General features: G+C 32.8%; 1 protein-coding gene across 3 annotated transcripts; it reads left to right on the top strand.

The window, feature by feature from the left end:
• The first annotated feature begins 6,277 nt into the window (after window positions 1-6,277).
• LOC122582049 (uncharacterized protein At4g18257-like) lies at window positions 6,278-12,046 on the top strand. Of its 3 annotated transcripts, none has more exons than XR_006321088.1 (5): window positions 6,278-6,688; window positions 8,363-8,683; window positions 11,079-11,254; window positions 11,378-11,475; window positions 11,821-12,046. XR_006321088.1 is itself a non-coding variant. In XM_043754397.1 (4 exons), exons 1-3 carry the CDS (start codon window positions 6,408-6,410, stop codon window positions 11,239-11,241), a joined length of 765 nt encoding a protein of 254 aa, XP_043610332.1. In that variant the 5' UTR covers window positions 6,278-6,407; the 3' UTR covers window positions 11,242-11,254; window positions 11,378-11,755. The 3 variants fall into 3 exon arrangements, 1 of the variants encoding a protein (XP_043610332.1); XR_006321087.1 differs by having other exon boundaries at window positions 11,757-12,046; XM_043754397.1 differs by lacking the exon at window positions 11,821-12,046 and having other exon boundaries at window positions 11,378-11,755.
• The last annotated feature ends 1,507 nt before the right edge of the window (window positions 12,047-13,553 follow it).

Here is a 13,553-nt window from a genome sequence, read left to right as displayed (position 1 = left end):
TTTTGAATTAATTATAACCATTAGATGATTTAAATCAAAGGCTGATAACTAAAATGGTATACTTGTAAATAAATGGAAATGAAAAGGAACGGAATGTGAGATCTGTGGTATAAAGGGTAAAATTGGTAAATGGATTTCAATAAAAAGTCTCAAATACATAACCGACTCGATGACATTTTCTTACATAAAAAGCCTTGATTATCGTGTTGCCTACTAGATACAATCTTCATACCAATCTCTCTGAAAACAAAAAAATTATTATTCAAAACAAAATCCAAAAAAAATTGTTAATATAATAATATTGATTTGGTTTTGTTTGAGAATTTTTCTTGATCGACTGTAAAACTAAGAAAAGGGGCGTATAAAGATTTGGACCAATAGTCCGCTTTTCGATTAACAAGTTTGTATATATGGAACTGCCAAAGGATGCCAGTTTCTATTAAATCTCTTGCCGAATGAAATATTTTCATAGTGTTCAATTAGACTATGTTTGAAAGAAGGACGTAACCAGTGCTAGGTGAATCATCCCTTACTCAGAAGTCGACAACTTTTCTATGTTTTACTAAATTCGATTTTTAATTTCTATTTCATAAATTAATTTGGTTTTTTTCTTTGACGTTGTTTCTGTTTAATAAATAATTTATTTCTAAAAGTTTCCTTAACTAATACATGTTTGTTATTTTTGTTTAATTTTTGTTTTATTAGGTATTATGATTATGATGCTTTCTTTTAAAAATATTATGTTCATTCATGTTTATTTATCGGTATCACATGTATGCAAATGTGATTATATGTTCATGTATAGTGTATGGGCATATTTATGCAAGTATTTTGTAGATGAATATTTAATGAGATATAGCTGGCGATCACATATGCATGAAGAGTGCTATGAGCATAAATATGCAAATGAAACACATGTATGCAAGTATTTTGTAACAAATGTCACATGTGATAGTTGATTATCACATGTGCATGTAATATATGTGTTTATCAAAACTAATCTTATACAAATAGAGCACATGTATGCAAGTATTTTGTAAAAAAAATGTTTCATAGGAATAGTTATGATCACATGTGATAATTGATGATCACATGTGCATGTATTATATGTGTTTATCATAATTCATATAGTTTTTTTTTTTTACATATGTGGATCCTCCATGTGAATATACATCTTTTAATTTATTATTAACTTTTAATGTGGAAAAAAGATTTTTTTATAAATTTATGTTAGAAGTATATATTTAAGTTGTTCATATGTGTATTATTAGAAAATTTTGATATTTATAAATGAAGTTTGACAAATGTAAAAAATTCATATATGTAATCCTTCCAAAAAAAATGAAGATCACGTCGAATTAAAAAAAATATTTGTACGTTGGTTAAAAAGATGAATGTAACTGAGTGGATTAAGAAATTCAAACACTCCTATAATTATGGAATTTTTCAAATACGTAACTACTCATAAATACTATTAATTATAATGAAATAACAAATTTACTATTATATCTTTTTAAAAAAGGTTCTTAAAAGTTCTTGCTTTTTAAAGGGTTTTCAAAATAACTTTTCCCTATATATAGGGGATGGGAATATAAGGCTGTTAGGTAACTAAGCTTAGGTATAGGATACTCACATATTGTTTTTTTAATCCATAAAGTTCATGGGGACCCAAGAATTTATTCATTAATCAAGAAATATTAAAAAATCTGTATGTGAGGGGTTCCACGCCTAAGCTTAGGTGTCGGACAGCCTTATATATATCAATGTCCATGTCAATAACTAGTTACGTTGCGGGGCTTCAATTTTTGTTTTGAATGGTTTTATTGTTTTAGTGTACTTGTGTTGAACCTCCAACTGTTTAATAAAAGTAATTATGTGATTGATAAGTTTGTATCGAATATACAATTATTGTGATTACATTTTGTTATTTATGAAGTGTCGCTATGTATATTAACTTAAAACTTTTGGCATATAAAATAGATATTTTTTAAAGCAATACCAACGAATCTAAAAAATTATTTATGAATGCATATATTTAATATATACAGTAAACCAAAAATAAAAAAATGTAAAGAAAAAAGTTGAATGAAATTTTCATTATTTTAGTTGAAAAACTTAAAGAAAAAAGTGTGCAAAAACCAAGTACAAAAATTTGTACTAGGTGTCTGGTCAAAAATTTGTAAAGCTTTTGGCTTGGTTCATTGCAATATCTCTTTCCAACTCGGTTAGCGCAAGGTAGGTGACGGAAACACTATCAGCTTTTGGAAAGAGTTATGGGTCACCAACCAAAATCTAGCAACTAGATTCCCTCGTGTTTTTGCTCTAGATAAGCTACCAACTTGCACTCCTGCTCAACGTTGTGTCAATGATTAATGGGTATGGGAGTGACGAAGACCGTTAAGAAGTGGACATGAACATAACCAATTTTATGAATTGTGCCAGATCATTGAAGGGACTAAGTTATCAAGCAAACAAGATAGTTGGAGTTGGGATTTGGACGGAACAATCCAATTTACGGTCAAAAACTTGCGGCTCTTCATTGACAAAACATTACTCATATGTTCTCACAGTTCTACTAGATGGAATTCTTATGTCTCTAAGAAGATAAATGTTTCTGTTTGGCGACTTCTAAGAGATGCTATTCCTACAAGGATGAATCTCTTTGCACGTGGTATAGATGTTTCAACGGTTAGATGCGCGGTATGCCCTTCAGGTTTGGATTTTACTTTGCGCTTGTTTAGTTCATGTGAGTTTGCTAGAGTATTATGGGGTCGTGTGAAGGCATGGTTACAACTTGATATCCCCTTGGCCGGTCCTTTTGAGATGCTAGAATAGCTATCTTCATTCCATGCAACTTCCAAGTTCAAGATGGTAATTGAGGCGATCTTTTTTATTTGGTGGTGGACTTTGTGGAAGCATCGAAACAACATCGAATTTGAGAATGAGGTGGAAACTAGTGAAGACGTTTTTAACTCGATTATTTCTTTATCTTTTTTATGGCTGTCTTCTCGGTTATTAAGATTAAGTTATCGTGGTCATTATGACGCATAAGTCCTAAACATTAGATGTAATATTTTTTAACTTGGGTATCTAGCCGAAGTTTTTGTTAATACATAAAATATTGCTGTTAAAAAAAAAAACAAGTAGGGTAGATAACGGTAAGGGATATGACCATAAAAGTTGCAATATAATGTTTGGAAACCTAAACGAGAAAAAAAAAAGTTTGCCCAAAATTAAGAAGTAACCTGTAATAGAAGCTTGAATGAGATACGATGTGTCAAAATCCGAATAATGGTAATGATACGAGATATTGCGATAAAAAGGTTACAATATATTTTTTGAAAAGCCAAAAGAATAGAAACTACTTAAAAAAATAATAAGTAACGCGTAATCAAAAGCAAGAATGAAATACCATGTGACAAAATTCAAATAATATTATGGGCTGTTACGTAAACGAATAGTAACTAGACACGCACTCGAGTTACTATTCATCCATCCATTCCTTTTAATATTATATATAATTGGAAAAATATTTCAATCTATTTATGACGTCATAAATATAATTATTTAATGGAAATAGGTGAATGAAAGGGTTTTTACCATGCCACATAAGATTTGTTTTAGAGATGTTTTAGAAAGCGACTTTTGTTTTATATATGACGAGCACGGTACTCGTACAATGCGGCGGTGGTGGCGAGGTTGAGGGTCTAGTGGTTTCAGTGACGGTATTATTTTTGGTGGTGGACTGGTGGTGGTGTCAAGAGGCGTAAGCTGATGTAAAAGATTTAAAGTGTTAATTTTTAAAATAGTTGTTTAGGGTATTAATTCATTAAGGCCAAATTTGATAATTTATATTTCTATAGTGACTGTTTATTTTTCATATATAACAATTGAGTAACATTTTTAATTTGTGGAAGGTGAATAATTTTTATAAGAGCACCCCTTATGTGCTAGTATTGAGGCCGTATTCAACAACCAATACGGTGAACACCATTAGGTGTGAACCGTATTGGTTCGTATTGGGCTGCGTATTGGATGGGTTCGTGGTGGGCAATACGGAAGTTGATGTTGTTTTGTTTTGTTTTTTTATTTATTTTGTGTATAGTTGGGTTAAATTTTTTTTTTTTTTGAATTTAATATTTGTTAATTCAAATAACCTTTTAAACAAACACATTACTTTATTAAAACAAACACATTACATATTTAAAAAAACACAATTAAAACACGAAATACATTACGATACGATTACTCGTCATCATCTTTAATTGACATTTTTCCTAAACCACGATAAGCGGTTTCATTTGCCCACCATTTGTCATGTTGCGGGCACTTGACTTCCCACGTCGTTTTGTCTTCTCCGCAATTGTCGTGGCATGATTCGGCCCAAGTGCATTGGTCGGTTAACGTGTGACCGGCCTTAAAAACATCATCGACCACGCTCTAGACCTGCTTGATCTCTTGTTGCAGAAACGAAGAATAATGTTCTTCGTGGTTTGAGACCTTGCGGCCTGATGTTTGTATTGCCTCAATCATTTGCTCGCATCTTCGTCTTTTCTCCCGCAAGGAACCCATGACCCTAGAGATTTCAGTTTGAAGTAGTGTGTCCACTTTGACATCATCCATGATTCTTTTTTTGATCTCATCTTCGGTCGGACGAGGTCGGTGAACATTCTTTTTAGATGATGATGATGAGGACGCCATTTGGTTAAAAAGAGTGAATTGTATTTGTAGAAAAATGAAAGTTTCAATGGTAATGAAACTGAATTGTACTCTGGGTTGGTATTTATAGAGTGACAATCCAGGCTAGCCGTTCAGGGACTAAAAGTATAAATGTATTTGAATTATTTGGCTGTTTGAGGGACTATAAGCGTAAATATTTTGAATTTTGAATTTAGAATTTTGAACGTTAGAGGAGCGTCTTTTTGTTTCTATATATACTGGCATTGATCAAACAATTTTGATCAACACACAAACTTTTAATATGGCTTCCTCATCAAATGCCCCTTACCGAAAACCACCAATGACCATCGATCAAGTGCATGAGCGTATCATGGCTGATATCGTCAACCACCAAAGGTTCAAAGAGGAAATGCTTGAAGTTGGTCTCAAACTAAAAGCGAAGAAGGAATGGTGTCAACAACAAATAACCTACATACAACCCGGGCATTATACTGAACTTGAGTGTCAGCACTTTACTTATTTGCCTGGGAAGATCGATAAGATTGAAATTGCTATGGAACAACTTGCTTCTGCGATCATAACCTTGAAGCATATGATCATATAGGAGAAATCAATGAATAAATTCCGTTGTTAAATTGCTCTAAGACATGATAAGTTTGTAATGCTTTTTATTTTATGTGTTGTACTCGTTTTTATTAATAAATCGGTATTTTAGAATTTTATATATTTAAATATAATATTTTATTTATTCAAATAACGTTACACAAACACATTACCAACAGACACATAAGAAATAGACACATTAGAACACACTTAATTAAAAGACTAAAATACACTTAATTAAACGTTTCGAAAGTAGGAAACCATGATAAGCTCCATGAAGCATTGCTCGTAACAGAAGCCCCTCCCATAATTCTCGCGGTACTCCTAATGCGCCGTTGCAGAGAACAACTCATCAGATAAGGTCATCCTTTCTGCCTTCAGCCTTATATAGATTGCCTCAAGCTCCTTACATTCATTGCGAATTTTTTTGAAGCGACTGAGTAGTTGAGATATGATCCGTGGACCTTCAGTTGTGAGACTGTTGAATCTTTCTGATATGTTGGTCCAAACAGTTTGTTGGGTTGGGAAGTGCATTTCACATCCTTCTATCCAACACTTGCATAATAAAAGATCTTCGGATTCAGTCCACATTTGTTTCGCCATTTTGAAAGAATGAGTTGAAAAAAGTTGTTTTATATAGAGTGACATAGGGACTAAAAGTGTAAATGTTTTGAATTATTTAGCCGTTTGAGGGACTAAAAGTGTAAATTTTTTGAATTCGAACATTGGGGGACTAAAAGTGTAAAATATAATATTTGTGTTTATTTTATAAATTATATTTGTGGTTTTATTTATTAAAAGTTTGAAAATAAATATGTTGGAGTGTATTGGTTAGTATAGGATGTATTGGGTGTGAATTGAAGAAAATGTATTGAAAAGAGATTTTGTTGATGTGACGCTGATGGGGCACTGTATTAGTTAGTATTGGTAGTGACCGGGAAAGGAGTATAAAGATTAACAAGGTACGCTAAGCTATGCAAAGGGGGAGAAAAAAAATAAAGGGGGAGAAAAAAATAAAGGAGAAGAGGGGTTTTAAACCCTAACCCATTCTGAATCAATCAATTAAAATCACACACAAACACTTGTTCATTTCAAACAAACCCATCCAACGAAATAGCCACGAGATGACAACGGAAGAAGATGGAGGTCAGAAAAAGCGAGTGGTGGTTGAATCATTAGGATGGCTAACAGAATCATCAATTATGCCTAAAAAGCACCGTGCAATTTCCGGTGTTGGTCCCTCTTCAATCCTTGAACTCAAAGCACAACTTTATCAGTCCCAACAAGATGCCAAAGTTAATAATGATAATAGTGATCAACTTAATCTCCATCGTGCGAAAAAGAAGATCGTTCCCTATGATACGTTCTCTGCCAAGAATTCCGGTGTCGATGCTCGTGCTCATAAGTACGAAAACCCATCCCTTAAATCGTATTTAATTTTGTTAAAGGGTGTTTAGTTTAAAACTTTAGATGACATGTGTTGGAATTTCATTATTAGTACACAACTTGCAAATTTAGTTAAAGACTTACTCCCTATGTTCGGCGATAGAAAATGAAAATAGCATTATGAATGTGTAATCATTGCATTAGGTATCTCTGCAAATTTATCTTAACTTATTGCTATCTAGTTTTGAGAGTAAAAATATTTATGGTTGGATTTTTATGATTTATATTAATGGTCATTTTTGTGTCAATATATGTTTGTGTTTCAGTTTTATTCATGTTTAATGAATTAATTTGGGTCGTTTGAAAGTTGGGTATAACATTACACAGGTAAGATTATGTCATGCAAATGCTGCTTAGGTTTTCTAAAAGATCAATTCCAAGGCATGATATAAGTTAAAGACCCGACCTTACCCAAAACATTCTCTCTAAGCTGATTGAACTAGAAGTCACAATATCATAGGGGGTACATGCTGCACTTGGATGTTACTATAGGGCCAATTTCCATTTCCCGAGCACCAATATAACATAATCTAAGGCAGGACCTGATAAGCATTGAAGATTACAGTACATGTCGGTGAATTTTTTAATATTGCAGAGTTTGAAGAAATTAGGCTATTACTTGAAGAACTGACAATAATTAATTAGGCATGACGACAAAGGAGCTAAATTGAAATGGTTGCATAATAATTTCAAGACTATCATCTGGTTTTGACCAGAGTTATTAGAAGTTCTTCACTTAAATAGATTAAATTGTGGCAGAGGACTTGTTTTCTGCTTCGAACCATGTTTATTAACATATAACAGCTACAACATATCAGGTTAATTTTATGGAGAATATTTTTTCTCCATTGTAGAAACAAATATTTTTCAAGATTAATTTTCTACATATGTCATATCAATGTGATGTGTGTAAATCCAAAGCGTGAGCATTTGATTTTTTCAAATGTCAAGGCTTCACGATGTATTCGAAGCGCTTGGAAATGTGTTGATAATTTGATACAATTATCTGCTTGAATATGCAAAAAAATGTGGAAGTGATTTTAGAATCAACTATTCGACCATGTGTTGTACCTTTTAGTTCCTTTAAGCTTCTGCAAGGTTACAAAGGTCAAAAACATGTGCAATGATTTCACCCTTGTAAGTTGAAAGGAAAGTGTTACCATTTTCTGGTTTGCTGTGATGGTAGTTGTGTTCTCGGTCTAGAGTTATATATATGCTATTGGGCCAAGGGGGTTAGTGGGCACCTGTCGTTTAGTTTCTTGGTGAACTTGTAAGTACTGATCAAAGTCATCTAAACGATATCACTTTATCAACTTGTTCTTGATCTTATGATCACAGTAGATGGAATCTTCTCTTCTGAATGTCTGGTTCCAACCATTGGAGCTGTCAAAATTCAAAACCAGTTTCTCTTCTGAGTTCTGACTTTTTATTAATGGGTCTGAATTACTTCTTAATGGAACCTGTAATCAAGTTTTTAACTTTGACACCTAGAAATTGAACTCTAATGCTCTAAGTGTATAAGATGGCTTGAAAGTTCTTTTCAGTGTTAATGATAACACTTCTTTTTATGCTTGTATCTAGGTTGAAAGATAATCTATTGTTTTTCTCATGATAGTTTTTAATAAAATTTCAGGGATAAGCTCGAGATGAAAGCAGTTAAAGATGGTTCAGCCAGTTATGCTGCCTTAGAGAAGAAAGCGGAGTTGTATGAAAAGCTGGCAAGGGGAGAGTTATCCGATGAGGAAGATAAAGAGAAATATTGTGTAGATTTTTTCAGTAAAAGTGTTACAAAAGAGGAATCACATCAACCTCAAGGACATGATATGTTTTTCACTAAAGTGGCAGAACGAGATTCTGATAAGGATGATGAGCCCGTGTTGCCTGATGCAAGAGCTATGGGACTCGGCAGGGCAGCTGGAACAGTAGACAATGACGAGCACAAACGTTTTGTAAGGTAATTGCGCAGTTTATATTTGATTTATATCATTAAACAGCTAGTGGGGATTGCAACAGCTTTAAGAAATTTTTGTGATCAAGAAAATGCTTCTGTTGCTAGATTTTGTCAATAAATATTAAAGGGTTAATATATGCAGAGGCCGTTTAGGCCATTCTGGTTGAAAGTTGTAAAATGACATAAAAGTTGCGTGAAACCTTAAAAACAGTGTAGTTCATATATATCTTTATTAAACTGCATAAGATCGTTTATATACACTCTACGTAATGGCAGATATATACCCAAATAATTATTCAAACTCTAAACTCACCCATTATTCTTTAATCGACTTTCATACCACTTTACTTCTTTTCCTTCCTGATTGTCTCATCAATCATCCACATATCAAATACATATAAACATGGAAATGAGCTTTGTTTAGATCAGCTGAAGTATGAATGCTTCTATTCATATTAGTCCTTGTCCCCTAAATGGTTTCTTAAATTTATTATTTGCACAATGAACTAATGAAGTCAACTTGTACCTATCTTTGACTATGATGTTCTTTGCTTGAACTCTAGTCAAGAAGTTCATCCCATCACGGTTAACTACTGGGTATCAGATCACTGATTTATGGATATTAAAGGGCATATATACCTCTCAATTTGGTCCAGTCCCTTCCTTATAACTTCATTAGTTCTGAATCTATGACTCCTCATTCTTCTTAATATATTCTTCTCTTTCACAGTTTATATTCTGCGAAATATGTTTATTTATGTTTCTTTTAGTCAAACAGTATGATATACCTTCCCTTTTTGTTTAGTCTATGTGATTTAGTGATGCTTTTTTTTATGTCTGTTCCATACTTCCATTTCTTTAATAATTATTTTAAACGTAAAAATTCTTTTTAAATTTAATTGGAGGAAGAAAAAGCATAATAAGATTAGTAAGCATTATTTGAAGAAATAATTGTGTTGACTAGATTGGTCTACTTGAATTTGATAACATGGAAAAGGTGAACATGAGAGTTCGAATAGAGAAAGATGAATAAAGGGTATAACATGGTTATTTGGACATATATGATATGTGTAAACTTTAGCCATGCGATATTTGATATTTTAAGTATATATATTAAAATCAAATGCATGAATTTGTGTGCAAACTACAGTAATAGGTTGGCTCCTAAAATTTTGGGCTATTCTTTGTTGTAAAAAGAAAGAAATGGGCCTAGCTAATTTCAAATTCTTAAATTTTGGGCCTGGTAGATTTAGTCTTTTTTTTTTTCTTTGAGTATTATATGCATTTATTCTTTTATTATTGTTTTATAATTTATTTGTAAATTTTATCATTGTTATATATGCAATTATTCATTTCTATTTTCGATTAAGAATTTGCTGTCATTTTAGTATTGTCATACCTATCTTTTTTTGGGTAATGGGATTATCCCGGTGAGTATATTATATCACAAAACCCAAACAATAAAGTACAAGTGATTTGGCAGAATACCAAATCAGTTCACAAGTATGACAGGCCATACAAGTGTTAACAAGCAATAAACAAGTAAACAACCACAACTAGAGTTACAAAATAACGACTATATAGTAACTCAATCTATAGCTAAGCTGCTTCAATTTGGAGAAAGGTATTCCTAGGGATGTCCCATGCTTCCAACAGTGTTACTACATTAGGAGTATTCTTGAATTTCAGCGATGCAAGTCTCCACCTGACAGTCGATTTAATGATCTTTTGTATAGCAACCACTGATCTCTTAGTGTAATACCTATCTTTATTATCTATACACTTTATAATCATAACACACTATATTATTATTACCGATATAATTTTTTCAGAAACACATTATGATTTTACATATTATGATATACAATAGATGTTATGTCTACCGTGGCAATGCACATGTGTCATTCTTGTTATTGTCATTGTCATATTGCTTCGCGTTACGTTCGTAATACATTATATCGTATTATCGATACAACGTTTATGAGAACACATTATAACTTTACACGCTATCATACATAATTTCGCCGGGGCAACGCCCGGGTGGACAAAACTCGTTTCAAATTAAGTTGGATATATATGAAATTTACTCTAAAAAAGATCATAGTTATATTGCACAGAGTTTTGTGTAACCTACAATATGTTGACACCTCATCAATTATATTATGTTGAATTTTTGGAGTTTTTCTTTGTAACTGTTTGGCTGGAATAATTAAATCATACCTAGGTGGCCCATGTATTCATCATCGCAAGATTGGATGATTTTGCAGTCTTGTTGTTTTGGTAGCTATGACCTATTGTCGGCAAGTAGAAAGTTTGAATTCAGTGTCTACAAATAGTGCTTGTCTGATCCTTAATTGTTGTTGGTAATTTATTTTTTTTAATAACCTTATTATTCCAGGGAAGTTCATGAAGAAGTGAACCATGCACGGGAAAAAGCATCTGAACTGAAGATTTGCAGGCAAGAACAGGTGGCCGTGCGCCGAGAGAAGTTAAAACGTGCATATTTGAAGAAACAACTGGAGAAATTGAAAGGTCAATCTAAAGAAGGGAACAACACATGAATTTGCTTTCGATGTAAGTCCATAATTTTAACCAACTAAAAATATAGAACTGACATTCCAATTTTAGAAAGTAATCATAATTTTTAAATGCTTATTTTATGATTATATGAATTGGATTGGATATTGTTGTGTACAGATGGACCGGATTGGAACTATCGGATAGATTCGTAATTCTAGTTTGCTGTACTATGATGAGATTTTCACCTCCCTCAGTTGAATTTCCCATTGTCACTGGTGAGTTAAGAGTCCATACTTTTGTGAGCTGTACAGGTTTTGTCTGAAGTAGGATTTATCTTCGGCTACCTTGCCTTTATGCACTTCAATGATAAAAGATTTACTGTGTTTTTCACTTTTGAAGTAGGTCCTTCACATACATTTTCTTGGGCTACATATATACGTTTTTAAGATTAGCAAATAATACGCCTGAACTTTGTGTAGCAACCAACTGTGGGTATTTGTTTTGCGAAACATTATCAAAGATCAATGACTTAAAATATTTACCTCTTCTGTGTTAGGCTCTGCTGTTAGTTTCACCTTTCGGTTTTGGTGTTGACATTTGGTAATGATGTTGTTCGGCAGCAACTTGTACGCAGATGGTGGTGCTTGTGATATTGACGATGATTAAGGGATTTTTATTTGTATGTGGTCATATTCAAAACCTGTCTGCGGTAAATGTAAGTTTGAAGCTAGGTCTTAGTCAATTTCTTTATTTGGTATAAAAATCTTTTTTCTTAGATTCAAACTAGTGTTGCTAATATTAGTGCATCGAACAACATTTTACTACCAATAGAACGACTTCACTTCATTGAACTACGCATAATTATTGTTGGGGCAAAATCCTAACGTCCAAAGTGTATTTTTTTATGTTGATTTTACGAGTCTGTAATTTACATAAGCCGGTGATGTTATGGTACAAGACAACGGGACAGATGGAAAACTATAATGTGTTATCTTCTAATAAAATGTTATATAGGTTATCATATATTTTCTTCTCTTATTATTACGAGTGATTCATAATCTGTATAAACCGCAAAACAATTTCCAATGGCATTAACCAGTACTACAAACCACCACCGGCATTTGCCATTCACCAATCACTTCTAACTACCAATGTCTTCTTGATTATTATTCCCAAAATAATAATTAATCAATATTATTATTAATACACAATGGATGAAGAAGACAGAAGAACCGTAGTAGTTTAACACAGATAGAACCAAAGAGCTATATTATATTATTATTCAATGCGTGTATCAGTGTATGTTTCTAATGTACAACTAAAACCAATGTAGGGGTTACAAATGTATTATAACTGAAAGAGTAAAATACATGTGTATGCTTCATGGAATAAAGTTACGATGATTATTAGGAAGATAGATCTTTTTCATCTGTTATATAACAATATGGACGTTTTTATCAGTTAAGTAGACCGCAAACATAACATTACAAGAAAGAATTTTAACTAAGGCTGATACATCAATACCTAAATAAATTTGTCGTGTTATGTTGATTCGTTTCTAGCTCAAACTTCGTTAAGTTAGGCGAGACAAAATTCCAAAATTGTGACAAGTCATGTTCACAAAGAATTTTTTTTTTCGAAGGGCAAAAATTATATTACTATAACTCCTCTAGCAAGACGCTAGAGGACAAACTACAACAAGTTACAATATCTAGAAATACAACTGATAACAAATTCTAGACCTACCCAGAACTTTAACTGTTAAGACAATAAAATGGTAGAAACAAATTCTAGACCTACCCAGAACTTTAACTGTTAAGGCAACAAAATGGTAGAAAAAACTTATGTCAATTACAGAAATTGAGATATAAGAAAAAACCCCACCAATGAAGACTGAGCCACCGGTTTTCACTTCATGGTGTTTTTGATGCGACCCCAAACAAGTTCTGAGGAAACAAGACAAAAGGACATAAAATAGTACCAACTTAAGTTCTAAGTGGTATCTCGATCCATGAATCCCACGCAATAGAGGCCTTCTTGTCTCGACTTTTTAACCAAAGATAAGAAAACGAAGTGATGGAGTAAAAAATTTCCTTACCGGATTCGTGAATATCGTTATGTAAGGCGTTGTTTCTAGCTTTCCAAATAAGCCACCACCAAGTAAACAAAATAGCTTCAACTTTGTATCGACTGCCCCCAAGATTTGTAGATTATCACACCAAGACAAAACCCTATTAGGAAGGTCATCAGGAATGTCCAGCTTCAACCAATTACTAAGGAGGCTTCTTGTTTCTTTTACTAGCTTGCATTGTTGGGAGATATGATCAAATAGCTCAGTACCATTATCACAATT

Source organism: Erigeron canadensis, chromosome 9, assembly GCF_010389155.1.
Source record: "Erigeron canadensis isolate Cc75 chromosome 9, C_canadensis_v1, whole genome shotgun sequence".
Lineage (NCBI taxonomy): Eukaryota > Viridiplantae > Streptophyta > Magnoliopsida > Asterales > Asteraceae > Erigeron > Erigeron canadensis.
This window is presented reverse-complemented; position numbering and strand designations above follow the sequence as displayed.

Coding starts and splice junctions, on each gene's coding strand:
- LOC122582049 (XM_043754397.1), top strand. CDS start 6,408: ATGACAACGGAAGAAGATGGAGGTCAGAAAAAGCGAGTGGTGGTTGAA. Junction 6,689..8,362: donor GTCGATGCTCGTGCTCATAA/GTACGAAAACCC, acceptor ATAAAATTTCAG/GGATAAGCTCGAGATGAAAG. Junction 8,684..11,078: donor GAGCACAAACGTTTTGTAAG/GTAATTGCGCAG, acceptor TTATTATTCCAG/GGAAGTTCATGAAGAAGTGA.